The following is a 27,591-nucleotide window of genomic DNA, read 5'->3' on the forward strand; positions in this document are numbered from 1 at the left end:
TATCTATCATAATTTCAAAACACTCAATATCCCAGTAAGTATGAAACAAAAGAGAATGCGATTTTTGTGTTAATTTTAATGATAAAAGGGCACAAGAGTAAAAACCTGATATTTCACTTATATTGCATAACAAGCTAACCAAACTGGACATGGAGGATAAATTATAAAACAAATCATTTTACTTATTGTTTCAATGAGTCTCCTTTCGATTAGATTTGTCTTTTCAAATAGGACTGAGGTATAGTACACTGGCAAAAATAAAGAGGCAAACAAGAATAGTGCCAAAGTAACAGATACCTAAAACCGAATACCATGTCAGAAAACGTCTTATAGTAACCATTTATCAGATTAGAGCAGCAGGAGAAAGTTACTTCTAAATCATAATCATTTAGTGGTATTTGTCAACTTCGCCACGGTAACTTTGCAACATCATTCTTCATTTGTGAAGGAGTCAAATTCATGTCAAAAAGGAAGGGGGAATGGAGGAAGTCAGTTAGTTCATTCCAATAAATTACCTCTCCAGTTCTTATAAAACATGCCCACCAGCACAAAACTGAGAAATAATACCTAAGACTAGAAGAGACTTGGTTTAACTTAGGAAGCAAATTAAAATGGAACATACAGAAAAGTACAACCAATGGGGTTGAAAAGGCCCCTCACTGAAAATCTGTATTAAAAAAAATAAAATTAATAAAAATAAAAATAGAAACAAAACTCTACTAGTACAAACTAGCCTGAGTGGTTTGATGGACAGAGTAATTGGGCCAGCTGTCACTGTGTTCTCATAAATGGATTTCTTCATTCATGTTCAAGTGGTACATGAATGTCAGCACTGTAAGGACAGGTACTCTACTTTTATAGGACCCAAAGAGTTACTGTATATCTGATAAATAAAAAATATTTTTACTTTGATAACTGACTGAAGATGTGGGGACTCCATGTAATCCAACCACAAGGTGGCTTGCTGTACAGTCCTGTGCAAATATAAAAAAAATGTTTTTTGCTATAAGGCTTTGACCCTACAGTTTTCACAGCAACATAACTACCATCCAGCATGTACCATTATTTTGCAAGCCTTCGAGTTCAACAATTCAAATTGTCGATTCATATTACGTCCAAATGCAGCATCCATGAGGAGTATAGTAGGTCAGTTAGTCGTCTAGAGACATACACACATCTCCTGCTTCATCCCACCGAGACGGGTCATTCTGATCGTCTCCATCGTCAGGCAGCTCTTCATCAGCTTCTCCGACTTCGTTCTCCTCATACTCTTCGTCCCGAGGGAAAGCTGTATCCTGTCCCTGATCTACACCTTCTTGCCCTCCTGGCTGTGACTTATCTGCACAGTCTACACAGACACCATAGCGTCGAGATCCATGTCTTATTCCAACACTGGCTGCTAACATGAAGATCTTCTTACACACCATACATTTGTATTTTTTATCCTTTTTATGCACCTAATTGAAGGGGGGAAAATCCAATATAAGGATGGTATAGACAATACAATGCATTTGAACCACTCAAATGAAACCAGCCATTTAACAATGAGTGACTGTACCACTGGTTTTCTATATGAAGTTCAGTGTCAGTTCACCAATCACATTCTTTATTTAAGGCAATATATTTAATAATCAAGGTTCCTTAAAACTGCAGGTAACGGTGTTAAAATACCTTAAACAACTTCACTGACATACGTACTTTATCTCAAAGATCGGTTACATGTCACGTTACTTACCAGGGAATGTCTTTTTACATGCTCTCTGCGAGTAAACAGTTTTCCACAAATATCACAGCTAAAGGATCTGACTCCCGTATGGATGAGCAAATGTCTTTTTAGTGTTCGTCTGTATTTGGCTACATAGGTACAGTGAGGGCATTTTAACTTGTTCGTGTTTAGAGATGATTCACCTTTGAAAATTAAAAAAAAAAAAGCAATTATATATAAGCAGAAAACTTGCTATTAAAAGCTCATCTACTATCCCTGAGAACAGAGACTGTTATAGGGCCGTGACTCTGGTGTTTTCTAAATCTCAGAATACGGAAGCTTTTAATTGTTAAAAATTATTTACAAATTCTGTAGATGTTTAGTTGACTAATACTTGCCATTTTCCCAAGTCTCTTGTTTTGGCCAAGATTCAGGCAATAATCCATACTTGAAATCGTTTGAAGCACCTGGTAGCAATCCATACTTGAAATCATTCGAAGTACCTGGTAGCAAGCCATACTTGAAATCACTTGAAGGGCCAGGCATCAGGCCATACTTGAAATCATGTGAAGTACCTAATAGAATTGAAAAGTGATTTTGATATAATAATGGTAATAAAGATCTGTTTCTTAATAGAATCAAAAAAAAATTTGTATCATGAGCATTATGATAGAACAGTTTAATAAAAAATAGCTAAATAAAACAACTCTACATTTTAGTCTCAAACTGAGATGTCTTCAGACTTTATTATCCCCAATTATAATACCCTAATTGGCAGGCATCTTAAACAGAAAACTAAAATACAATTCAACCATAGTAAAAAAAAAATTCAGTAAAGTAAATCTGAATACTATTTAATGGTGCGTGGAGGGCACATGAAACTACCTCTTTAAATATTATATTTCAAACATATCCAAACAGACCTGTGTCTTTTTTTTTTTTTTATTGGGGCAGGGGAACAGGACTTTTTTTTATTGGGGAACAGTGTGTATTTCCAGGACTTTTTCCAAGGCAAGTTGTTGTCCTTTCAATCTTAGCTGTGGAGGGCGAAGCTCAGCCCCAGGTCCAGTTGCCGTTGTGAGTTGCAGGAGGCGCAGCCCGGCAACCTTGTGGTTGAGAGCCCACTGGCCCATGTGGGAATTGAACGGGCAGCCTTTGGCGTTAGGAGCATGGAGCTCCAACAGCCTTAGCCACCAGGTTGGCCCCCAAAACTCTGTCTTAATAGTTGCTATTCCTATTCTGTCACTTGAGACTGTCACCCTGAAGCCCAGCTATGGAATAAGACAGTCTCCTTTTGTCCCCAAAACAATCATATAATCTTGTTTTAAGAATAATTGGTATAGAAAAATGGACTAAGGATGAAAAATAAAAATACACGGAAATTACAAATGAAGTTCTTGCATTATTAGACTCTTGTTTGTTGTTTCAGACACACTTGGGGCAAGGTAACTGAACACCCTGTTGGGGGTTCACCAAAATCTTTTTGTAAGTCCATCCTTAAGTAAATGAAAACCCAGAAGGTAGAACAGTCGATGCGTGAGGATCTTCAGACTAGCTGAAATAGGAACTATCTTCTCTGGATTTAATTCCATCTTGAATATTCCTTGTATGCAGGAATCCTTTAGCAGTGTGACTATATCCAGAACCCTCCATGGCTATTGCTACCCTGAGCCAATCGACCATCAACTCCTGCCTCTGGGTTATTTTCTATAACTATCGTGTGTCTCCCAACTCACACTGAGTTTTGCCTCCTCAACACAGCAATGCGAGATTCTTTGAAAACTTGAAGCCAGAGTCTGGTACTGCCCTGCTCAAAAGCCTGCAAGGACTACCCATCTCACGCCCAGTAAACACCCAAGACCCCCAAGGCCGTGTGCAAGCCAAAGCCCCCCTGCTCTAGCCCGGGCTCCCACCGCCCCCTCGGGCGTTCCACCCCCACTGCCCTGGCCTCTGTGCTGTTCCTCCACGTGAGATGGCTCCTGCTGCAAGGCCCTGCACCCCTTTTCCTCTGCCTGGAACACTCCCTTCTCCATGCTGTATACATAGCTCACCCGTGCAGCAATTTATTAACTTTCCTGGACACCATGGGTTTTAGAAAAGAATACCTGCCAAAAATGGGTTTTCTAAGAATTCCATTTCCCTATATCTATTTGCCAGATACATTGCCAATCTCTCTTAAAAATTAAAGAACTTCAGATTTCTTCTTGGGTCAAAGTATCAATACCCAACAATGCAAAAAGGTCTCTCCGGTATTTAAAAACTGCACTTCATTACTATTAATGTAAATTGTTTTATACTTGGAATACAGTCACCCACTTGTTTAATGTTAGGAAAGCCCTCTGAATCCATAATTTGACTACAGTGTATCACCATTTGGGGGAAAGTTCTCAGAACCCTAAAGTGAAGCACCGTATCGATGTCTGGGGGAGGGCGGGGGGGGGCTGTGAGGTGATTATATCAGTTTTAAGCTTCACGTTTCCAAATTAAGTTTGAGCTCTGTGACTCACAGTTCTTGTCTAAATTGGTGCAAAACAGAGAGCACGGGCTGTGCCTGTCTTACTTTGTACTTCTAATGTCCCAAACAGACACCCCTCAATTATTTGCTGAATAAATGTATCTGGCAAATGCTAACACGTACACAGTATTTTTGACTTGCTCAAAATACTTGAAAAACTTCAGAAATCATGTTAGATATGCTATCCTCAACTAAGTACTATTCACTACATAAAATAAGAGAAGAATGGCCCTAAAACAATTTATGAATTGATAACCTAAGATTCAGAATTAAAGATTTTTAATACTTGAAATTCCACGTTTTTCCAAATAACCTTCAGTAAAGATACAACAAAAAGCATTCCTGATAACAGGCAAGAGACACCATTCTGGAATACAAAATGGTAATTCAAATTAAGAAAGCCTCGTCCCAAACTTGTTTCACTTCTCCAAATCCTTACAACCACTAGAGATACCTTACAGGAAATATAAGAGCAGCTTGAACACAGGTATTCCTTTGTAATTCAATACACTGAAGGATCATTAAAGTCATTAAAGATCTACTTCAAAATTGTGCTTACTGTTCAATAATACCCTTCTGGGCACATTAGTCCGTAATGGCAAACGAAGAAGAAAGCAATGTTCTTCAAGTCAAAATCCTAAGGCAAAGGCTGAGCTCAGTTGCACAAATACTAATGGATCAAGATATCCCCTAAAGAGAAATGACTCTATATCAAGCATTTACTTTCTGGAGAATGAGATGAATTTAAAATTTTACATATGAATTCACAGAGCCCTACTAAACCCATTCTTGAACCAGATTTCTAAACCGAAAAAGCAAGTGTAATAAAATACTCTTGCACTATTAGTGACTTTCTGTACAAGGAAAAAGTCTTCGAAATCCAGCCTGTCTGATCTGTCAACTGCTAGTTTGAAAACTTTTTTTGTCAATTCTTTTCAACAGTTAGGAGAAACCACCTTAAAGCAGTTTCTTTAGAATTCTGGCTTGCTTTTGGTCGGTGCATACTGTATTCAGAAGCCTTACAGCTTGCTCTAAGGGGACCCCTAATTGTCCCCTTCCCCATCAATGCTGAAAGAAATGTCAAAGCTGCACAAGTTGAATCAATGAATATCCATATCCCTTTATGTATCTTCAACAAATGTTAGTTTTGCCATATGTGCTCGCTATGTATACACACACACACCTTTTGGGTCTATTTGAAAACAACCTGCATACTCATCACCCTACCCCTAACCTAAATACAGTATGTATCTTCTAGAACTTTCTCCTACGTAACCACAGCATCTTTATCACATCCAAGAATTTAAAATTGTTCAAAGAGTATCATTTAACACATACGAAGAACATTCAGTTTTCCAACTGTTCCCCAAATGCCCCTTTAGTCCTTGTTTGGACCCACGATGTAATCAAGATTACGATGCATTTAGTTGGCCTCCTTCAATCTAGCCGTTCCTATGCTTATCTTTCATGGTGTTAACATTTTAGAATCTGGACTAGCTGGATTTGTGTACGTTTGGATGAAGATTTTGGCAAGAATACCACATAGGTGAGTGACACTGTGTCAGGAGGCATGTTATTTCAGGTTCGTTTACTACTCTTACTAAGCTTAATCATTTGGTTATGGTAATGTCCATCGACCTCTTTATGGTTCTTTCCCTCTGTAATCAGAAATAACCTATGAATAGACCAATACAACACCCTTTCGCTCGGTCATCATGGAACAAGCTCATGCACAGTGGCTTAACCATCCACGGATGATCTTGACTTATTTGCTGTGGAGGTTGCAAAATCTATATTTGTCCAATTCTATCATTCTTCTATACTTTTTAGCTTGGCATTCTTCTGTAAAGAAAGCTTTTCCCTTTCTAATTTACTCATAATGTACTCGTGGAATTCTTTCGAATATTCACGGATTCTGCCTTTATGTGCAGGATGCTTCCTCCAAAGTATAGCTGATATAAATATTACTATTTACAATTAATGTTCTCTATAGCCATCAACAGCCATACTGTTATTTGACATCAAAGCTAATTCAAATATCCTGCTGATTACCATTGTCGTTCCATCTATATACTAGCAGCAGGAAGCCACAACTATTAACTTAATTCCTTTTGATATTTAAGAGTTTTAAAAACTCCCCCAAACAAGAAACACCTATCCATTTGTATTTACCAGGCTTCGTAAGCCTATCATAATCATAGCTACCACAGATTGAAAGTATTTACGTGGAAGACTCTCTTTTAAGGGAAGGAAAACTGCAGTAGGTCTGTAACAGACATGCCCAGGGACACTTACTTCCCGTTCGCAAATCCTCTTACCCTACCGTACCTACCAGCATCACCTCCATCTTGACCCGAGCTGGCTTCAGCCAATAAACTTGCGCTTACATTCCTATCACAGTCTGGGCCTGAGAGTAGAGCACCGTCCAGATCTGAAAAGGAGATGTAGTCAGTCAACTGTGAGTTACAACCCCGCACAGCCATCACCCAAACCACCACCCCCTTTCTGCAACCGTTTCTGATGCAGACGGCACAGAAAGGCCAGCCGCAGGGACTGAGTGTCTGCTCAGCATTGGGAGGCTCCGAAGCAGAAGACAGGAGTTTCAACCACAAGAATAAGCGCGCCTCAAACAGTAAGGACAGCGTACTGGATGGGCATGAGCTGGAGAGCCAGGTGAGCTAGAGCTCCAGCTCCATCTGTTACTGGCTACGTGCGCATGTGTCTCAGTTTCTTCGTATACCCCACCTATATCCCAGATTTGATACGGAAGTGTAATTAGGGAATGCAAGCCAAGTGTTACAATCATGCTGCGTGGCACCCAAAGCCGGGGGTTACTGCTAGTACTAGGGACACTAGATGTGTAAAATATTGCTGTTTCTGTATGAGTTCACAAGTGGGCAAGATCAACTCAAGTCACACTAGAAAAGGAAGATAGCAAAGAGGTTTATTCCTGAGTTCACCTTGGACCATGGAAGAGTGTGGGGAGGCAGCTTCAAACAAACGGGCACACTAAGGAGACGAGTGCTGCTGGTACCAGTGTGTGGGCTGCCGTTTCATCCGTTCCAGCCTTACATTCTGTGTAAGGCACTGCCCTCATGCAGGCTCTCAGTCACGCTCCGGGATTACTCAGTAAATCACTGAAACAGTTTCTTGGTCTCCTTGCTTCTAAAATATGGTGCTCCCACTTCTACTCATTTCCCAACAACACTGCCAGACAGAGCTTCCTAAAACATAAATCTTAAGTTGCTCCTTTACTTAAAATCTTCAACGGTTAACCACAGCCATTAGGAGAACCTTCAAACTCCTTACCTTAGAATACAAAGTCGGTCCTAATAATCAGGTTGCTGCTTATGAATCTAGCATCACTTCCCTGTACGATGTACTCTCTCAAATGAATTCAACGTCTCTGAAGACGGTTTTAAAATGCCCCTTTCACTAAAAAGACAATCTCTCCTCTGCCTCCCCTTCAAGACTCACCTTTGGTATCACCGTCCTGTACTGCTCTGGGTTCCCAACTCCCAAGGTGAAAACAGAAAACAAAACAAAACAAAACCCTGTTTATGGAAGTACGTATTTACTCAAAAAAAAAAAAAAAAAAAAGTACAGTGGGCAGATACCTGCAGTACGTCATACAATGGACTGCTCCCCAGTGCATGGTTCTACACCCCAGTCACCGACAGGTCTGGTCCTCACATCCTACCTAACAAGTCAGCAGGACTGCGGCGCTGCATAATGACTGAGAGAAAGAGTAGTTCCTCTAAAATGATCTCAAGGAGGCACAAACAGATCAGCTAGAGCCCTGCAGGCTCTACGGAATTGGGCCTTTTTTCCCTAAGGGCAGTAAAAGGATTTTGAACAGGGCATTAATCTCATTTGCATTTTAAAAAACTATTCCTGGTGGTGTATGAATTAAAGGAGGGCAGGAGGAGATGTAAGGAGACCAGTGAGAAAGCTATTTCAGGTGAGAACTGATGTGGCCTTGACTTGGCTGAAAGGCAGTGGCAACCGGGGCAAAGCAGATGCATTTAAGAGAGTGTGTGAAGGAAGCAAGTTTGCTGGGGCTTGGGGACAGGCTGGGTATTGGGGTGTGTGAGGGCACTGAGGGCAGTCTCGGCCTATTATTAACAGCAGCCAGGAAAGCCTAGCGGAGGACCAGCTGTGGTGGGAACAGGTTTAGGAAGTTCAGTTAGGCACATACTGAGTCCCACAGCCCTAAGAAAGGTTCACTGACAGGTCTGGGGTGGGGACGATGGTGGAAGCCGTACACTCCGGGGACTTCTGCTACATGAGGCCCTAGCCAGCAACATCGGAACTTGCTAGAAATGGATGTAAAGTATCAGGCCCCATCCCAGACCTACTCAATCAGATACTTTGGAGGTGGCGCCCAGTGATCTGTTTTTCAATAAGCCCTTTAGGTGATTCTGACGCTTACTAAAGATTGAGAGCTGTTTTATTATAAAAATGGGGGAAACACCAGGCAAAGAGCTATTAATAAGTGAAAAGCGCTTAGTTCTTTGCCTGGTATATAGCAAACATTCAAAATTTTAACTAATTTTTTTTTTCATTTGAGTTTCCAAGTGGAGAAATTTAGTACCAAAAGCTTAGATCTGGTGCTTGAGCAGGTAGTAAAAATGAGTTGTTAGAATATACATGGTAAATAAAGCCTCGGGAGTAAACAGATGAGACCCTGAGGAAAAGACTTTGACCAATATAGTGAGATTCCTACTAGCTAATAAGCTACAGAAGGATAGAAACAGACGGAAGGAAAAGAGTATTTTAAGAAGTCATGCGCTGGGACAATGTTGTCAAGAATTCAGGATGCGGACCAAACGCACTGCTATCGCCCACTCGCTACGCACCTAGGAGGGCCCCGGTGACCTCAGTGACCCTCATGAGGAGAGAGCAGGAGTGGTCTGTGTTGTGAATGGGAGATGATGAATTAGAAGATACAGTACCAACAATGTGAGAAATTTGCTGTAAAAGGGAAGAATGAGAAATAGGGTAAGGGTTATTTTTGTTTTTTAAACGGTTAAAGTGGGGCGGCCGGTTAGCGCAGTTGGTTAGAGCGCGGTGCTCTTGACAAGGTTGCTGGTTCGATCCCCACATGGGACACTGTGAGCTGCGCCCTCCACAACTAGATTGAAACAACTACCTGACTTGGAGCTGATGGGTCCTGGAAAAACACACTTAAATAAATAAAAGTTTTTAAAAAAATCCTTTAAAAAAAAGGTTAAAGTAATAAACATGTAAATGCTGAAAGGAAGAAGTCACTAAGAAAGGGAGAAGTGAGAGATATTGAAGAAATGCCGCACAGAAGAAATGACAGGTTTGTAACATTCCTAGGCAGTCTGTCTGGATAACTTGAAAGAGAGCACAGTCCAGAGGGAAGTCTGCAGTGAAGGACACTGCAGTCCCCTGCTTTTGTTTTTTCTGGAATATAGGATATGAGCTGCCTCAAGGAATGGGACAAGTCAGGGGGATGAAGGACAAGGTCCTGGAGAGGACAGCAGACAGACTCCTACCTGTTCCTGGAGAGCAGACGGACGGCTTAGGTTTTAGTTTCCCAGTATTTATCACAGTGCATGACAAGGAAAAGGCTTTTCAACAAATGATAAACGCTGGCTTAAATATTTTGCCCTTTGCAACCTGTATCGTTAGCTTAGTTTAAATGAATGGTTTTTGAAGAATAATTTCTCAGTTTTGTGGTGTGCAATGACATTAAAACACATCCATAAACTGAAAATAATTAACTGAAATTCAGTGGCTTTGTTTTCCTGCAAAAAGTTACATGTATTTCGATAATCGAAAGTAAAATTCAAATCATTATACAAACAATTTTACTAGGTTTCTCAATATCTTTTTTAAAAAGTCATTCTAAAGTGTAGTCTGTTCAGAGGGCAATTCTTAAGATTCTGCCAAGTGGGTTTGTAAATACAGGGTGTTTCTATTTATGTAACATTCTATAGTGATTTGTTGAAGGCTTTCCTCTGCTAGTTCTTAAAACAGACATTTCCTGTCTCCTAGCCTATCTCTAAAGTATTAGAATTTAATTTGTGATCTTTAATCCTTCCTGGACACTAAGTACAGAACACCTCACTCTAAAAACTTAATAAATGGCAAGTGTATTCTCCCAGTGCACAATATTTCCTCTCAAACCAAAATCATACCCATGTTACAGATATTAGATCTCTTTTGAGAGGTACTAACTACTTGGTTCTTGACATTGTAAAGAAACCTCAAAATAGGTGAGCTCTTCCAGGTTGACAATAAGCTTTCATAAACAGCATGCTTAACTCAGAAATCAACACATCATATCACGGCTGTCTGTTATTTGAAACCAGCAAAACTACCTAGTAACTGTTTTTTATCAGTTTTATTGACGTGAGTGGGACAGAAGCCAGGGAACCAACCATTCACTTGATACAAGAATGAATTTTGCTTCACTCGGAAGCAAAAGCAGTAACTCCTAGTCACCATCTTTTCTCTAAAATTATAGGATTAAAAAATAAACTCTACCATACTTGCTTTTTTGACATTCGTTATGAAAATCTTTCACTTTATTTAGCAAAAAGAGCTAAGATATTTCTACAAACAGACCTTTTTGAAGAGCTATTAAAACATTAGTTTCATAAGATAACAGCTCTTTCTGAACGTAGCAGGTATTGTGTGCTATGTAATATCATTCAAATGATCAGAGCTAAATGATAAGTCATGTATAATTTCTTCTATTTTCAAATGTCTTTCTCCCATAAACAGGTAATAGCAGACCCCCTCCCCAAAAGACACAACCAGACATGGATTTTATGCATCACACAGTAAATCCTTTTGTAAATGCTATCTCATTCAAACTTTACTATATGGGAGTATTTATGTAAGTGTAAGAATAGTCTGATCCTCAACTTCATGAGGAAGCTATGGTAACCTAGAGGCAGTGTGTTGCAGTGTTTTATGAACTGTATCACACTGCCTCCTGATCTCAGCACCAAACCTGGGGCCTGGCCCACAGCAGGCAATCACAAAAAGGGGAGTCTGCAGTGCTGGAAGTGAACGTGCAGAAGTATACCCATCTTCAACTTAATTTCCCAGTGATAAACTTTCGATATACTTGATATACTTTTCTGCCACATGAACAAAAATAAACCTTACCTATACTCTGTGCTAAACCAGCACTCACTTTATTAACCTTCTCTTTATTTAATAAACCATCTCTAAAATTTTAAGGGAACCTAGATTTCAGCTATCATTGTTCTTCACAGTAATACACTTTGATCTATCTTTAAAGCAACCTCCTCCTTAGAATTCTTTTTTTTTTTTTTTTACAATTCTGATTAAACCATGTACCACTGCACTTTTAAAACATGACATTTTGTTCAGGGGTTGTAAAAACTTTAATTAACAAGCAATGGAAAAAGAATGTTTTAATAAACAGGTATAGATTATTTTCTCTTTATTCATTGCGGTCAAGATTTTTCCGCTTTCAGTGGACAGTAAACTCAGTTGCCAATTATATAAGACCCCTTGACAGTTCCTGTAGCAGCCTTGAGGCTCAACAGTTTCCCTTCAACCCCACACTTGTGGACTCACAGTGACTACCCCATCCTAGATAGGCGGTACTGTTCTGCTATTTCCGCCATGACTGGGCCCTAAAGGTCTCCCCAGGTCCCTCACCGCTCTGATCCATGGACACCCTCCTCCAGTTTGTGTGCCAAAGGCAAACAGAAACAGATCAAAACTCTAGTGAAAAACTCTCATGTCCTCAGAATCTGTACAATGAAATTCACAATACATCACCCTGTCAAAGAGAACCACACCCTGGCCCTAACCTAGTCACCCAACCTCATCTCCCCCTCTATTCTGTGACCCACTTATTCCATCTTCCTGTCACCTTGCAGTCAGTGAATGCCCTCCTCCTTTCCCTGGCAAACTCCTACACCACACAAGAGCCAGCTCTCTGACTGCCTGCCCTATGAAGCTTTCCCCACCGCACCCCCACCACATTCTTACTTGAACATGTGTCACACACACTGCACTGGGTGCCACAGCCATCCTACTGTGAACAAGTCCCAGGTGAGGGACTCTTCTCAATCTAGACGTCAACATCAGCTGACATGTGGCTTTGTTTCTTGGGGTTTAACAACTTTTATCATCAAATTTCCTCTTCTATCATGATGTAGAAAGCTATTTGAGTCCCAGAAAAGTAGTACTTGGTTATAACATGACTTTCTGGAGAGTAAAGCTTTGAATGAAAACTTAAGACGCTCTGGTCACCCCAGAATATTAAAGCTGTGTCAGAAGTCAAAAATTCCGTTTTACAAAAACTCTCAGTGTTTGACACTTGGAGTTTAACAATAACTGAATGCCCTCAGCAGGTAGAAATCACAGAAATGCTTTCCTTTCTGATCCACACCAGGCTTCTGCAGCAGCCAGCGTTAGCCTGGCCACGCAGACCTGTTTCCTTAGGGGTTCTAACTTACAGGTAGGGAATCAGTCATTAGTACAGCCAGCTCTTGGGTCAAATAAGGCAGACGGAAGGAAAGGAACATAGGCAGAGCAAAAGTGAAGGACATGCAAAAAACAGAGGCCAATATTCTAACTACCATATAGTTGCCCACGATCCTCATCTTAAGATTAAATATTGAAGATTCTTAGGTATTAGTATATTTTACAGCCCATAATATAAACTACTGATGGCCATTTATATTTTTAAATGAGCATCAGGCCTTTAAATTACCATTTAATATCTGATTGTGAAAAAAAGTTGAAAAATGACTTAATATTATCATTTGTAGCTCATCCTTTATAACATAACCAACAGGATGCCTGCAAGGTAGAACGGAACACCTGGAATCTTCTAACATAAAAAAACTAACCCAGGATCCAGGCCCATAATCTGTTTTCTGAAACACTTGGGTTAGTAAGACGCAGAATGCAGGAATCTTCAAATTTACAAAAGTAATAACTACAACTCTCCTGTGGGGTCTAGAGCAGGATCCTGTAATCAAAACAGTATTTCTGCAACAAACCATATATATATATTCACATTTAAAGAAGTTAAGAATATAAAGAGCTGATTTTGCTGTGAGTATCAGGCTTTGTTACTAAAATGATTAAGAAAAAGCTTTGAGTTAGTTTTTACAGCTTTACCACTTTCAAGGTTCCATCTCATTAGAGACATCATGCAGGATACACTCAGGCAGTTAAGTGACAGTACTGAGTCCAAAGCCCAAGCTCCATGGTTTTTAAACATTATTTTAAATAGTTCATACCATAAACATATATGGCATGGTCAAAATAATAGAAGTTTCAAATCAGATGGCCAATTTTCATAATTAAAAAATGTTTCATAATTTTAAAAATTTAGAAAGCATTTCAAGATTCTGCAACATACAAAAGTCACGCCAAATATCAAGTACCACTCAAAAACACAGTAGATAACTAAAGAGTTTACTGTAATTAGAAGTAATAATTCATTATTTCAAATATGTGCCTCATTAGGATATCATAAAGATATTTAGTTTGAGCATTCTTTTCTCAGATTTGTTTACTAAATACTCCAGTTATATGCTTTTTCGCCAAAAGGAAATTATAAAAATTGAAAATGTAAAGCTTAAACCTCGTTTCAACTCTACTTGAAAGGATTAATAAAAATTTCCAAATGCTATAAAGCTGTTTTCCCATCAGAAGTATAGATAAAAAAAGGAACTTATAGATTAACTCTATATTCTTTGATCAGGTAAAACCACCTTGCATCTGAATATTTGTACGGCACTAAGAAAAAATTCAATCATCAGTACAGAATTATATCAGCTCTTATTAAAGATAAAAATCAATTACATAATCTACTGCTGCATTTACTAGAGAATGCTTTTGAGGAAATTGTCCATTATACTATTTGGTGTCAATGATACAAAACCACACAGGAATTTCTCCATTTAGAACTCAGTACCAGAAAAGTTTGTCATCTTGCAGAACTGGTATATTTCCTCCTTTTGAAAGAAGCTGCTTAGACTACATGACATTTTAGAAAAGACAGAACTATAGAGACATAAAAATACCAGTAGCTGTCAGGAGACTGAGGACCGGGAGGGAGGGAAGGAAGACTAGGTGGAACGGGACTCTGAGCACAGTGAAATTATTCTTTGATACTGTAACAGCAGATACATGACGTTATGCGTTTGTCAAAACCCAGACCTGTACAACACAAAGAGCTTAAGTAAACTGAAGTGGGCAACATATTATAATAACTTATCAATACTGGTACATTAAATGTACTACACTAATAAAAGATATTCATAAGGAAAACTGAGGTGGGGGAGGGATGATGTTGAAACAAACAACAAAACTATTTTTTTTAGTTTGTTTAAAAAAAAATAGGGAAAACTGGGTGCAGGGGAGGGAGGCACACAGGAAATCTATTATCTGCCCGATTTTTCTGTAAACCTAAAACTATTCTAAAAAATAAAATAGTAATAAAGAAAAAAGCTGCTGCTTAGTACAGGCATACCTCCTTTTATTGCACTTTGATTTTTTTAATTGCATGATATGTATTGAATTTTTTTGTTTGTTTGTTTTTTTGTTTTTTTACAAAAGGAAGGCAAGACCCTCCATCACCAAAAAGATTAGGACTTGCTTTTTTGAGGTGCTCTGGAACCTAACCCACAGTATCTCCAAAGTATGCCTGCATCTTAGAGCCAATTAGAAGCTTAATTAGGGCACCCACGTTAACACCCTTGACTAGCATAATGAACTTACGTTTTATTTGCTTTGCTAATTTGTTTCTTGTTGGTCATTTCAAAATCTTAGTTCAAAATGAGGTATGTACGCATACACAAAATGTACATATACGTGTAGATTACAGTTGTTTACAATGCGTGTAACTTGCTAGTGTGATGAGTATAAATATAAAATCTAGATTCAGAAAAACATGTTCCATGAGCCCAGAGCATCAAAAGACCAAAAATGGGATTCACATCTGATTTGTGCTGATTAAAAGTGACAACTTATGAATACACTTGAAAAAAATTAGGCATAAATTATTCCTATAATTTAATTTCTAGCCTTACATTTATCTACTTTGTTTGCCTGAAATTTGTTTTCTGGTTGTGAATCAATAAGACAGGATTTGAAATTTTTACATTATCAGAGCAACTGATACCTTTTTTCCTATATTACCCAGAATTTAGTTTTTCCTGGTTTTAATTATCCTATAAACTCCAATAAAACAGTAAAAAGCACAGAAGTTTCTAAGCTTTCTTGAGTTTTACTTTCAAGTATCCTTATCCATCAAAAATGATTCAAAGCAAATCCCAGTAGTGAGTCAAATAACAGATGATAGTTTAAGATTAAATAGCATCTGAATAAAATCCCTGCTATTTATGAGTAATCTTATCTCAATATCTTACATTTCTTTGAGGCATCCAAACACCAGCTTCAACATTATGTAGCAAAAAGACAACATTATTCAGAACTGTAGTTTACAAACTGTAGGCTTAAGACCCAGGGAAGTCAGTTTCTACAAGAGAGCCACAAATCCAAGCACTGCTTGGAGACTAAGTGCAACTCAAGTCGACTATACAGACGTGTAGGTATAGAACTTTGAGTTCATTTAAAAGCATTTATTTCACTGACAGTTTTCACTATTTCCTCAATAAACGAAAATTAAAATGATGTGGGGTTTATTAAAATGTTTGAAGTTTTAAAAGGGACTAGTTTTTTAAAAGGCTGGGTCTACTAGTTTATTAATTCCAAGGTCTTAATGTGAGACAGTCTTAATAAAACATGAAACCTGCCTCTATTATTTACTAGCTGAATGACCTTGAGAAAGGCCTTAACCTTGGTGAACACTGACCCACTGTATTCTATATTGGTCACAACTTGCTTGGAGAGCTGTAGTCTATTCTGTCTACCAAAATTTCAAGGTGAAACAAGCCATGTCTATGACTGGAAAAATTCACAAGGTAGGAGGAATAGCACGTAGCCTAGGAGACTTGAGGGAAATATTTTAAATGTCTAATACCTGAAGGGTTACCAGGCAGATTCGAGCGATTAGAATTAATGGCAGAATTAGGAAGTTAAAGAGAAGTAAATTTTGGCTCGATGTAAAATAACTTCCTGTAATCACAGTCATCCTATACTAGAACAGGCTGCCTTAAAAAGTATTCTTTCTAAGTATTTAAACAAAAGGTCAAGATGAACCTATAAAAGCATTTATGTAGAATTTGGTAGAAAGTACACTGCACTGGAAAACCGATTTTAAGTAACCTCAGTAGTCTTCCAACTTTAAGGGGAATTAAGATGACAGTGATAGTTGCTGTGCTTGCTTTTATGGTTGTCATTTAATTTTCATAATAATGCTATTATACCATATTTTAAAGAGGCAGAAACTGAGGGCAAGAGTTAATTTAATTTGATCGTAGTCGCATAGTGGGTACGTGGAAGACCTCATTTCCAAATCCTGACTCTTTTTGGGCTCTTTCCTTGATATCTAAGTGGATCTCAACCTTGGGTCACAGTATAATTACCTGCAGGCTTATAAAAATCCCACCAAACTAGCCACATCCCAGACCAATTAAATGGAAATCCCTAATGGAGAGACCCAAGCATCAGGGTCCGTGAAGGTCCCACGTGCGGCCAACACCCACCGCTGCACACCGAGGGTTAGGTTTATTGGCACACGTCCCCATTCACTTGTTTACATACTGTCAATGACTGCTTTCAGGCTACAACGGCAGAGTTAAGTAACTGACCTTATGACCAGCAAAGCCAAAAATACTTACTACTGTTTGGCCCTTTATAGTAAAAATTTGCCAACCCCTGGCTTTATATCACATTATGTCCTAACCATAAAAGACCATTTTCTGCCACTAAATGAAGTTTTATTTAGAGGCACTAAAAACTTCTAAAAAACGGCTGGAATGTAGCACACATTACTGACAACCAAACTGGTGAGATAAGCAATGTCCATCAGGTACCAAAGCGATACCAATGACGTGATAATGACCTTTTATAGATGTGAGAGAGAAACTGAACGCGTATCAAAACCAATTTATGATAGACCTATTCCATTGATACAACCTTAGCTAGGGGTGCTTGCTAAAATAATCACGAGTGATGGTATTTTTTAAAAGTATGCATTGTGGGTCAATATTAGTGCTTGCCTTTTCTCTGAATCCCTCAGTTATACGTGGGGTTACTTTTAAGAAGGGGCTAGCTCTAAATAGTTTGCCAATCAGCTACTATCTGAAAAATCTGCTTATTCCTTAAATTGTGTGTGTACATACATATATTTTTAAAAACACTATAGGGTTCCCACCGTGCTATTAACAATTAATCCATGCAGCAGAAAAAAACAATGTCATTCCAAATTTTGAGAATTGCTTCAAAGTCTTCTATGTTAAAAATTAAGCCAAAGTAAGTGTGGACAACAATGTGGAAGCTAAAATTGACATTTTTATGTAAACGTTTTCTAGTCTTTGATTTTTAATAAACTTTAGAAACCAAAGGGGAAAAAAAAAGCCCAAATAAGGCACTGCTAAGAAAATCTACCCCTAATACTTTAAAGAAACTGCCTCTAGGGTTTTATTGCTCAAGACTTATCTTGATAAGTATGAGGGAAAAGAGCAGTAAACAGTGTATATTATACATGCATGTTGATTTTCAAGTAAGTAAAATTTCTACCAATGAAAACTAAACCAAAACCTAAAGAGCTAAAGGAACCATCTCACAGGATTACTATGGCATTTTGCCCTTTTCCCAGGGGCAAAGGAAATAAAAACAGTATTTCTTTTTAACAGAAAGTACTCCATCCCCAGATGATCACCATCATGGAAATCAGACACTGAACGGTACAGAGCTTTGAGGCAAAACAAGCGTTAAATCATAAATGCAAGTGGTGGACAAGTCTGGGGTCTGCATCGGAAAACCTCAGACCCACTGGACTGCTGCTTCAAAAGAAGTTCAGCCAGACACAGGCAATTCAAGGTACAGTTTCAGTCTATTTACACTCTTCTCCAAAACCCCCTCATCTCATGTTTTAAAAACCCACACTACAAATGAGGTATGCTAAGATTCTTGTATATATTCCTTTGGGGATGTACTGAAGAGTAAGGTCTCAGAGGCCTCTCTCTAAACTAATGCAAATGAGAATGAAAATGAGGTGATAGTAAGACAAACTTAAAATATTTCAGCTTCCGTAACATTTATGGTGAGAACAGTAGCCCTAAACATTAGAATAATCCCATTACCATTTGCAAAATTCTATGAAACACTTGCAAATGTTTAATTCACCAAAAACATCGAGTAAAGGATATTAACTAGGTCTCAAAAATGTTCTGAAATGACAAACTACGTATTACAACTCAAGATTTTTATCTTTTCCAGCACTGGGTGCAAAAAAGGTGAGCAGAGTCCAAAGATCAGGCAAGTCAAAGAACTATACATGCAGTGGAGTCCACGTGACACAACAATATAGGCAAATGCCTGATTATTAACCCAACCTTTGAGAAACCCACATATTCACGCCTAAAGAAAACAACTTAAGATACAAAAATTACGAGCTTCAGTAATTTTCCCGCATCTCCTATTGTAAGCATTCAAATTTAGTATTACTTATGTGTATTACTTTTATAATGAAAAAAACTTTGAAAGTAGACTGCAAAATTAAATCCAACCAGAATTAGAATGAAAATGGAAATACCTTTGTATATACAATATTTACCTGGTTCTTCCTTAATGAATGACAGATCTTCTTCTGGATAGGCAGCAGGTGGTTGCATCACTGAGCAATCTTCTAAATTTGTTTCATTATTAGGTGGTATATTATAAATAAATCTTTTTGTAGTTTGGTTTTTCCTCCTTGTTTTGCCAGTTTCTTGAATTCCCTGGGAGCCCATATTATTCCAGATAAACACTTTTGTTTGACCTTGAGATTCATTTTCAGCCAATTCAGGTGAACCATCCTGGACCCAACTACTGTCATTCATTTGGTAGTTTTCTATTTGGCCCTCGTCGACGTTACAACCATCATTTTCAATTTTTACATTACTTGCCAAATTGGTAAGATTCCGTGTTGCCCAAAAACTGGCAATTTTTTGATCCCGTGCTGAAGACAGCCCGTCTCTATTGACTGGTTTTCTATTATTGTAGTCCACGACTACAGACTCTGGAGCTTCGGATTTAATGCTTATATTTAAGGCATCTTTAATGAAATTTCGGCAAGTTTGAACAACTTCACTCATCTGAAGATAGCTGGCCACTGTCATCACTTCAATGGCATTTTGGCTTGTGAGCACCAGGTTACCAGAATACAGGAAGTCCAAGATGACTGAAAAACCTTGAACTGCAGCAATATCTAAATGGGTAGTATTGTTTTGGTTAGGGCTTTCTTTGTTTGAAAAGCAATATAAAGTCTTAAAGAAACGGCTGCCTGCAACCAGGATGTTCTTATGAGCTTTAAAGATTTTTCCGCTCACCACAATGCTGACATCACAAAGAATACCTTTCTTTCTCTGTTCATTTAGTTGTCGAAGAAGTTGATAGCAATAAGAGTTCTCATTTGGCCTACTATTAAAGTCACAGTACCCCTCTTCTGATGGTATTTCTGATTCCTGTAATTGGATGGAAAACATTAATATTAAATTTTATTTTTTAAAGCCCTCAAACCAAGAAAAACAAATATTACCGTCATCAATTAACTTTCTAAAAAGCACTAATCATATACAGTTGTCCTTTGGGACAGTTGTCATATACAGTATCCTCGGGACTGGGTTCCAGGGCCCCTGTGGATACCAACATCCCCGGATGCTCAAGTCCCTTCCGTAAAATGGGGGAAGAGTATCTGCCTGTCACCTACGCACATCCTTCCATATACTTTAAATCATCTCTAGATTACTCATAATATCTCACACCGCGTAAAGGCTCGGTACGTAATTGTGATACTCTATGGTTTAGGGAACGATGGCAAGAGTCTGTACATGTTCAGTACAGACCCAACCACAGGAGGCCTAACCACACACTGCATGTCGGCAACAATGTAACTTTTTTCAAAAAACTTTTTCCCCCAAATATTTTCAGTCTGCAGTTGGTTGAATCCATGGATGCAGAACCTGCGGATACAGAGGGCCAGCTATATACTAATGTCAGTAATCATTACGGAGTGTTCAGTCTCAAATACTGAAAAGGAGTGAACAGCTTAGTGCAAATCATTGCTGTTACTATAAGGAAAATCAACCCCATCTGAAGGAGGATCAGTGGGATTCATTTACAGAGCAATATGTATCATGCTATTCTTTTGAAGTATAAACTGGGCCGGCCAAATGGTTGGAGCGCTGTACTCCTAACGCCGAGGTCCCCGGTTCGATTCCCACATGGGCCAGCGAGCTGCGCCCTCTACAACTAAGATTTGAACAACACCTCTTCCTGGAGCTGGGCTGCCGGAGCAGCTGGAGGTCAGCGTGAGCTGACGTGGGCTACCATGTGCTGCCGTGGGCTACCGTGTCCGGCAGCGGGTGAGAGCCTACGACTGGGGAGCACAAGGCTCATCATACAGCACGGGCCAGGGAGCTGTGTCCTACACAACTAGACTGAGAAACAGCGGCTTGAACTGGAGCGGGGTTGGAGGGAGGCCGAAGAAGGGAGGAAAAAAAGGAAATATAAACTAAGGACCTGAATTAAGATTAAAGTTTTAAAAATCTGGCAACACATCATGAAGTGTTTATAGAAGCACAGAATTAGCATTTCCACTTCAAGAACTTCAAGAACTACTTAAAGTTTATACATCCAGCCGGCCAACACCTGAAGGAGGAGGTGGTTATGTCTAACTGTAGCAGTCATTTTAGGCTATGGTCACTGTGTTCTGAATTTTCTGGGCCAGTCCCAATTTCTGAAAGTCTCTGCCATTATCAGACCAAATGTCCTAATTTTTAAAAATAACTCAGACAAAAGCCTATCCACCAAAATATTTGCCCCTTCTGTTTTAACACAAACTATACAAATCAAGCACAACTACGCAACCACTGTTTTTTCTCATTATCATTGTACAAGAACAGTAATGTCCCCTGCTTTTACAAGCGACACTAGCAATTTCTTTTTCACCACTGATTAGAGCACTGAGCTGGTAGCACCTATTAAACATGCCCTTCATAATGAAGGGTTTGCAAGTCAAGAGACTGTACTCTCCAAGGGGAGTATTTCTGGAGGATTTGGGTGAGACAGAGCTAAGTAAGCACACAGCACTAAAATAATGGCCAAATATTATTTGATGAACCAAGTAAATTAAGAAATTCTTAGTACTAAAGACAAACTCAAAAGTGGGTCCGTAAGAACTCAAGTATGGGTCTATTTGGTTCCTTTAACATTCCATGATAACATGAGATATCACTGATAAGTAAAAATATACTGTTGAAAAAGTTTAAATATTTCCAGAACTGGTGTTTTCAAATGTTGGAGAACTTTTTCTATTCCCCTTCCCAAAAATGAAAACACATCTTAGCCCAGACATTAGTTGAAACTGGCTAAGCAAGGACATTTTAAGGAAATGGACAGATTTCAAAAATAAGACAATTTGTTACACCGGAGAGTCTATAAAAATGAAAAGCCTTCAAGTGTTCCATTTGTGAAGATGCCCATAAGTAAAATTATAATTTTAGATCTGGAAAAGAATCTTAGAATTCTTTTCCATTTAGTTAAAATCCTCATAACATATTCAAATTTATTTCCAGAGAGGCTAAAAAATAGTAAATATTTCACTTATAGAGGAAAAGCTGCTAAAAGCTTGAAAAATCCTGTCTTTACTCATTTATTTAATAAGCATTAAGTGAATGTCTAGTTTCGACAGGTTCTACACTGGACCCAAAATGAGTACGTATAGTTTCCATTTGACGTTATCACTAGTGGGCAAGACTCCTGAGGTACTGAAGAATATGCCAAGGGTGTTACGAGAGCAGACAAGAAATGCATCAAATCCGTGTGTGTGTGTTTTGTTTTTTCCGGAGCGGGGGAATGATTTTGAGAGGAAAGATCTGATCAGGGCCTTAAAGGATGCAAGAGGGGCAATGGAAGGAGGCCCCTCATTCTAAGAGAATGAGAGAGCACGAGAGAAAGAACCCAGATGGTCTGCAGTATCCTCACAACTGCAGATTTATGAAAGAACTTCAAGGTGATCCAAAAAGAAGCCCAGGATATGCAAATATGCACTTATGAACATTCTGAGGTAGTGTCTGTAGCTTTCATCAGATGATCAAAGGGGACTGGAATCCCCGACGAGATAAGTACTGCTATAGGTGCCTCACGGGCTCCAGAAGCAGTGATCTGATTGGACTGGCAGATAGAAGAGATGACTGTGGCAGCCAAGTGGAGGATTACTACTGGGGGATGAAGACCGGAGATACTGTGAGGAGGGGAGCTACTGTTAATAATGCAACATACTTGTGAGAGACAAGGACCTTAAGGAGTGAAGACATAATGTTAATAGGGGGAGAAGTGGTGAGGCAGAGTCTGGAAAAACATTTGCAAGGAAAATCAGAACCTGAGTGATTAACTAGATTGCGGAGGCAGCAGAAAAGAATCACAGGGTCTTCGGCATTCAAGCTTGGAGAGCTAGATAATGCCACCGACTTAGAGGGAAATCTAGACCACCACCCAGCCTCACCGCCTCCTGAGGGAGAGTGGGAGAGAGAACCAGTCGCAAACTGAGCTCATCTGTAATCAAGCCATAAATAAGAAAATGCTATTTCACTACAAATCAAGTATTTAGTATTACTCCCTACCCAGAATTATAGTCCTCTTTCGAGAAATGACTGCAGACCAAACACAATGAATGTCAGAACCTATATAAGTACCATTCTACAAAATGGTTATTTAATGGGCCATAGGTTTAACTTTAATATTTCTCCTTCTTAGCGAAAGGTTTTCAGACTTCCTAAATTGTTAAAACCAATAAACCTTTGAGCCTTATTTTTGCCAAATGCAAAGAAAGCTGGTAGACCTGCTTCACCTTTGCTTTGGTTGCTGACCTCACATATTCCAATTAGTAATTTCAATCAGATCATCGATCTGAATTCAGTATTTATCTTCTGGAAAGGTTAACTAAATTGATAACAATAATACATCTAAGTGCATGTTTTAGGGTTAGTAAACTGGCACAAGTTGACAGAATGTGTGATTTAAGCTATGAATAGTTCACACGTGTATAGAAAGTGATCTGAACCAAGATACAGTGGTAATCACTGTTAGTAAAGCAATTTTAAAGTACTCTAGGCCAAATGGTCAAATCCTGTATGAGCTAATTATTAAACTTGATTCTATGAAGATATAATCAGCTGTTACTCTAAACAACTGCATGCTGTCCCTTACATCTTATACTCACACATCCTTACAAATACAGGGATCTCTGAAATAGAAGGTTCAGAACAGATTCTAACAGCTTATTTACAGTCTCACATGAGCAGTCCTTAACCAACAACATCTAATTCACAAGAATATCAAACTTTTTAAGAGGGTGCTATAATGTTTTGGTCATCACCGTAGAATTTATGAAAAAGGACTTTTCTTACTTACAGAAAGCATAAGAAAAGTAACCCTTAGCGACATACTAAGATTTGGCCAAACTCCTCTCTCAAACTGAATTCTTGCCTGCAGAACTCCAGAACTCTCAACTTCAGTATATTTAAGACAGGAGAAAGCTAATACGATACTTTTTGTGAAGCTGAGAAAAACTGCATGTATAATGAGAAAGTCTCAGACTGTTCAAAGAACTAGATGGCTAAAGTCTCTGAAGGTATGAGAAGAAGAACTGGTTTGCTCTCTAGAATCAAGAGTGATTCCGTGAAATACAGTGGCTTCAAAAGTGACAAAATTGGTAACAATGAGACATGAGGTTACCAGGCCACAAGAAAACATCGTTATACTTATCTGTGAAGAAAATAAGAACGATGATAAAAATCATAGTTACCATTTACTAAGTGATTATGTGCTGGCATACATGCTTTGCATACCTGAGGAAACGAGGAGTTTTAACCCATTTGCCTGCCAAGAAAGTAGAGGATTAGAAGTCAGGTCCCCCTCACCTTAAGCCCAAGAATGCTCTTACCGGCTGTGCTATACTGCCTCCTACAGGTCGTCAAAGACTGCAGGACAATGGGGAAAAAGGATTGAACTCGGCCCACAGCAATCAGCCAGTTCTTGAACCTGTCACTCACATTAACAAAGAAATGTAGGTGGTACCTGCGGTCAAGGTACACACAAGAGCAAAACAACACCCCAAACTAAAGTTAGCTAGAATTAAAATAGAAATGATTAGCAGCAATTCATACTGGAAACATCCAAAAACCCAATCAAGGAACCCAATACAGATAGCCTTACAAACTAAATTGTATTATCCTCAGTCTAATGAGAGAACATCCTAAGAGAAAGATGGGCTGCAGATTATATCTATAAAAATGGAGTTTCAAGGGGGCAAAAGGAAGGGGAGGGATAATTTGGAGTTCAAGTTTATTAAAGGTTTTACCAGATACATGCCTAAGGGGAAGTTTACACTGTACTAAGTCTATCATAAGGTTATCCAACTAATTCCCCTTCCTCTGATTTCAGGTTCACTAAGCAGCTAATTATAATTTGCATTCTCATTCAGATTCGCCTACAGGGAGAGACTATGCCGATAAGAGGAGTAACTGGTCCATTGTATATTAAGAAAATTCATTCTAATTGTCTTTTACAATTTTTCTAAATAACCAACCTACCATTATTTCCCAAAGTACACTTTCATTTTCACAAGTCCCTGACCTCCATCATCTGACTAAATAACTTCAGAGATACGTTACTTAACCCTTTCTAGCCTCAGACTCCTCTTCTGTAACAGGAGAACAAAATCATTACTTTGCAGAGCAAGGTAAATGTGTGTTTGCCACACAGAAGACAAGGAAATGTTAGTACTATTCACTCCATTGCCCAAGCTCACAAAACTAGTAATTGCAGAGAGCCAAGATCTGAACCCAGATTTACTCCAAACCCCATTCTTTTTCCATGACAGCATTCCATGTAGGCTCTCTTCTGGGTTGTCACCAAGGACTCTAAGAGTCAGGACAATTTACTTAACCTTTCTAGGCCTTCTATCTTTTAAGTGACCTTCCTACTAGGGTTTAGGCAACTAAAATTTGTGCAGGAACTGTTGCCATTGTCCACAGGGAAAAAGAAACCTATGCTTTAAAGTTCAAACCTTAACTTCTGAGAAACTTCTGAGCGATGGGGTGATTGGATAGCGCCTAATTAACTCCAGCGTAAGTATTCTGAACAGCGAGATCACGCCAATAAACACAGGGGGACCAATCTCTGAAAGTTGACTTTCTAAACCAATGACTGGCCAGAATACAAAAGAATGAATTCCATCCACCACCACAGGTTGTTTTAAAGGAGAACTGATCAACATCTGTTTGACTTGAAAAGGGATTATCAAAATGGTAGACTACTATCTCTAGAGTGGAAATATTAAAACAAGAACTAAGTACAGCTTACTTGTTTTGTAACTAAGGACTTATGATTTCAAGGAGTTTGGTAAATATGTTCTCTACCAGTCCAAATCAACTTACTGAAAAGGGGGGGTTATATAAAAATCTCAGCACAGAAATCTGGGTAGAAGGAAAACAAGTTAAGTAAAGCTACAATAATGTACCCAAAGCATGCCTTTGGTAAGAAGATTCAAGTTTAAATGGAGATGAAGTTAGTAAAATTCTTCCCAAGAGGACTGTTAAGCAAATAGCTTCCACCACATTTACATACTGCTCTCATATTTCACATTATCCTGACCTGATATAAAGAATTTTCTCTGCTGGATGTTTTCCCGAAAGGAGTAGCGTCAAAGGTTAAGGAAATTGTTTAATTCATTCTTCAAAGAGTTGCCAGATTTGACTTCTACCAGCATGCTAAAAGACTATGAACATAAGGCAGCTTTTCAAAAATCACAGCTACTAAAATTTCTGACCGCAAAGTTAACCTTTTCGAGTTAAAACCTTCAACCTTTATTAAACTTTGTTTTTGATTCAATCTGATGGGCAAAGAAATCTGAATCACGAAAAAAAAATCAGATTAGTAAACTGTCATTCCCTCCCGCTACCCTCTACACACAGAACTTTTGAAAAGTTGTTCCCGAGCTTCCTAACCTCCCACGCACAAATCGCCCGCACCTCCCAACTGGAACGAAGCGTCCCCCCAGGACAGAGGCTTTTTTAGCTGACAAACCTTCCCCTAAAGGATCTGAAAAAGCGGGCGCAGGGTCTACGGTACCTGGGCGTTGGCTTCATGGAGTTTGTGCTCCGTAGAGACGTGGTGCCTCAGGAGCAAGGTTTTCTTGTAGTTGCGCGTCCCTCGCGAAAGCTCGTCGTGCCCCACTGGAGGAAGGTCCCCGCTTCCCCCGTCCTCCGGGGTCTTCTGGCACCAGCCGCACGACATGAGCCCCGTGTCCTGGGAATACCGCAGCCAGGGGAAATCCTTGAGCCAGGCGGTCTGGAAGGAGCACTGGAGCTTCTGCATCAGGGACTTGGGCCGCGCGAGCGGGAAGTGCTGGACAGTCTCGCCCTCGCCGGCTCCCGCGCCGCTGCCCTCCGCTTCGTCCCCGCCATCGCCGCCCGACCGCCTGCTGCTGCTGCAGCTGCCGCCTTCCGCCCCGCTGCCGTCGCCCGGGCTCGCCCCCTCCTCCTCGTCCTCGGTGCTGTCGCTCAGGGACGCGCCGTCCGGCAGCAACTCCTTCCCCTCCAGCGCGTCCAGCTCCAGCTCCACCGCCGCCGGCGCTCGCCCATTGAAATGCCTCAGGGGCCACGCCGGGGTGTCGGGCCGGCCGCGGCTGCTGCCATTGTTGCCGAGACCCCCGCCGCCGCCGCCGCCGCGGAAGGCCAGAGTCCGACGGTTCCTCTCGGCGAGCAGGGGGCCCCCCACGCCGCCGCCGCCCAGCGAGGTGGGGCCGCCCGCGTCCTGGGGGAGCAGCGATTCCTTGGCTTCCTCGGCGGCGGCCGCCCCAGCGGAGGCCTCCGGGTCCTGGGGCTCCAGGCCCTCCAATTCCACTTCCTCGTCGGCCCCCCGCCCATTGAGCTGCTGGGGCGCCGGCGGCGGGGGCTGTCGCGGCGGGGGCTGCTGAGGCCAAGCCGAGGCCTCCCCGCCGGCGTTATTGTTCGCGGAGCCGCCGCCGGCCGTGACCAGCCCGCCTCCTCGGAACGCCAGCGTCCTGCGGTTCATCTCACTGAACGACATGGCGCGCGCCGCCGCCCGCTGCCCCGGCTCGCGCCCGCCTCGGGCCGCGTCCCGCGCGCTCCCCGCGTTCCGGTCTCGCGGGGCTCGGCCTCGCCCTCCCGCCCGGCCGCCCGGCTCGCGCTCGCTCCCGGGGCCG

General features: G+C 40.2%; 1 protein-coding gene and 1 long non-coding RNA gene across 4 annotated transcripts in view; one reads left to right on the plus strand and one right to left on the minus strand.

Moving 5' to 3' along the window:
• The window catches only part of LOC117033792 (uncharacterized), a 74,517-nt gene that overhangs the window by 37,977 nt on the left and 8,949 nt on the right, over positions 1–27,591 (plus strand). For 2 of the 3 annotated variants that reach the window (XR_004424947.1, XR_004424946.1), the window contains exon 3: positions 18,014–18,200. This is a non-coding gene — a long non-coding RNA (uncharacterized LOC117033792). The remainder of the gene's footprint in view (positions 1–18,013; positions 18,201–27,591) is intronic. The other variant, XR_004424949.1, reaches the window with a different exon arrangement.
• On the minus strand, positions 314–27,503 carry ZBTB10 (zinc finger and BTB domain containing 10). The gene is made up of 6 exons (XM_033126111.1): positions 26,496–27,503; positions 18,937–19,825; positions 6,553–6,651; positions 2,104–2,280; positions 1,736–1,908; positions 314–1,457 (listed from the first exon to the last, which is right to left on the minus strand). Exons 1-6 carry the CDS (start codon positions 27,453–27,455, stop codon positions 1,152–1,154), a joined length of 2,604 nt encoding a protein of 867 aa, XP_032982002.1. The 5' UTR covers positions 27,456–27,503; the 3' UTR covers positions 314–1,151.

Source organism: Rhinolophus ferrumequinum, chromosome 14 (assembly GCF_004115265.2).
Source record: "Rhinolophus ferrumequinum isolate MPI-CBG mRhiFer1 chromosome 14, mRhiFer1_v1.p, whole genome shotgun sequence".
NCBI classification, from domain to species: domain Eukaryota; kingdom Metazoa; phylum Chordata; class Mammalia; order Chiroptera; family Rhinolophidae; genus Rhinolophus; species Rhinolophus ferrumequinum.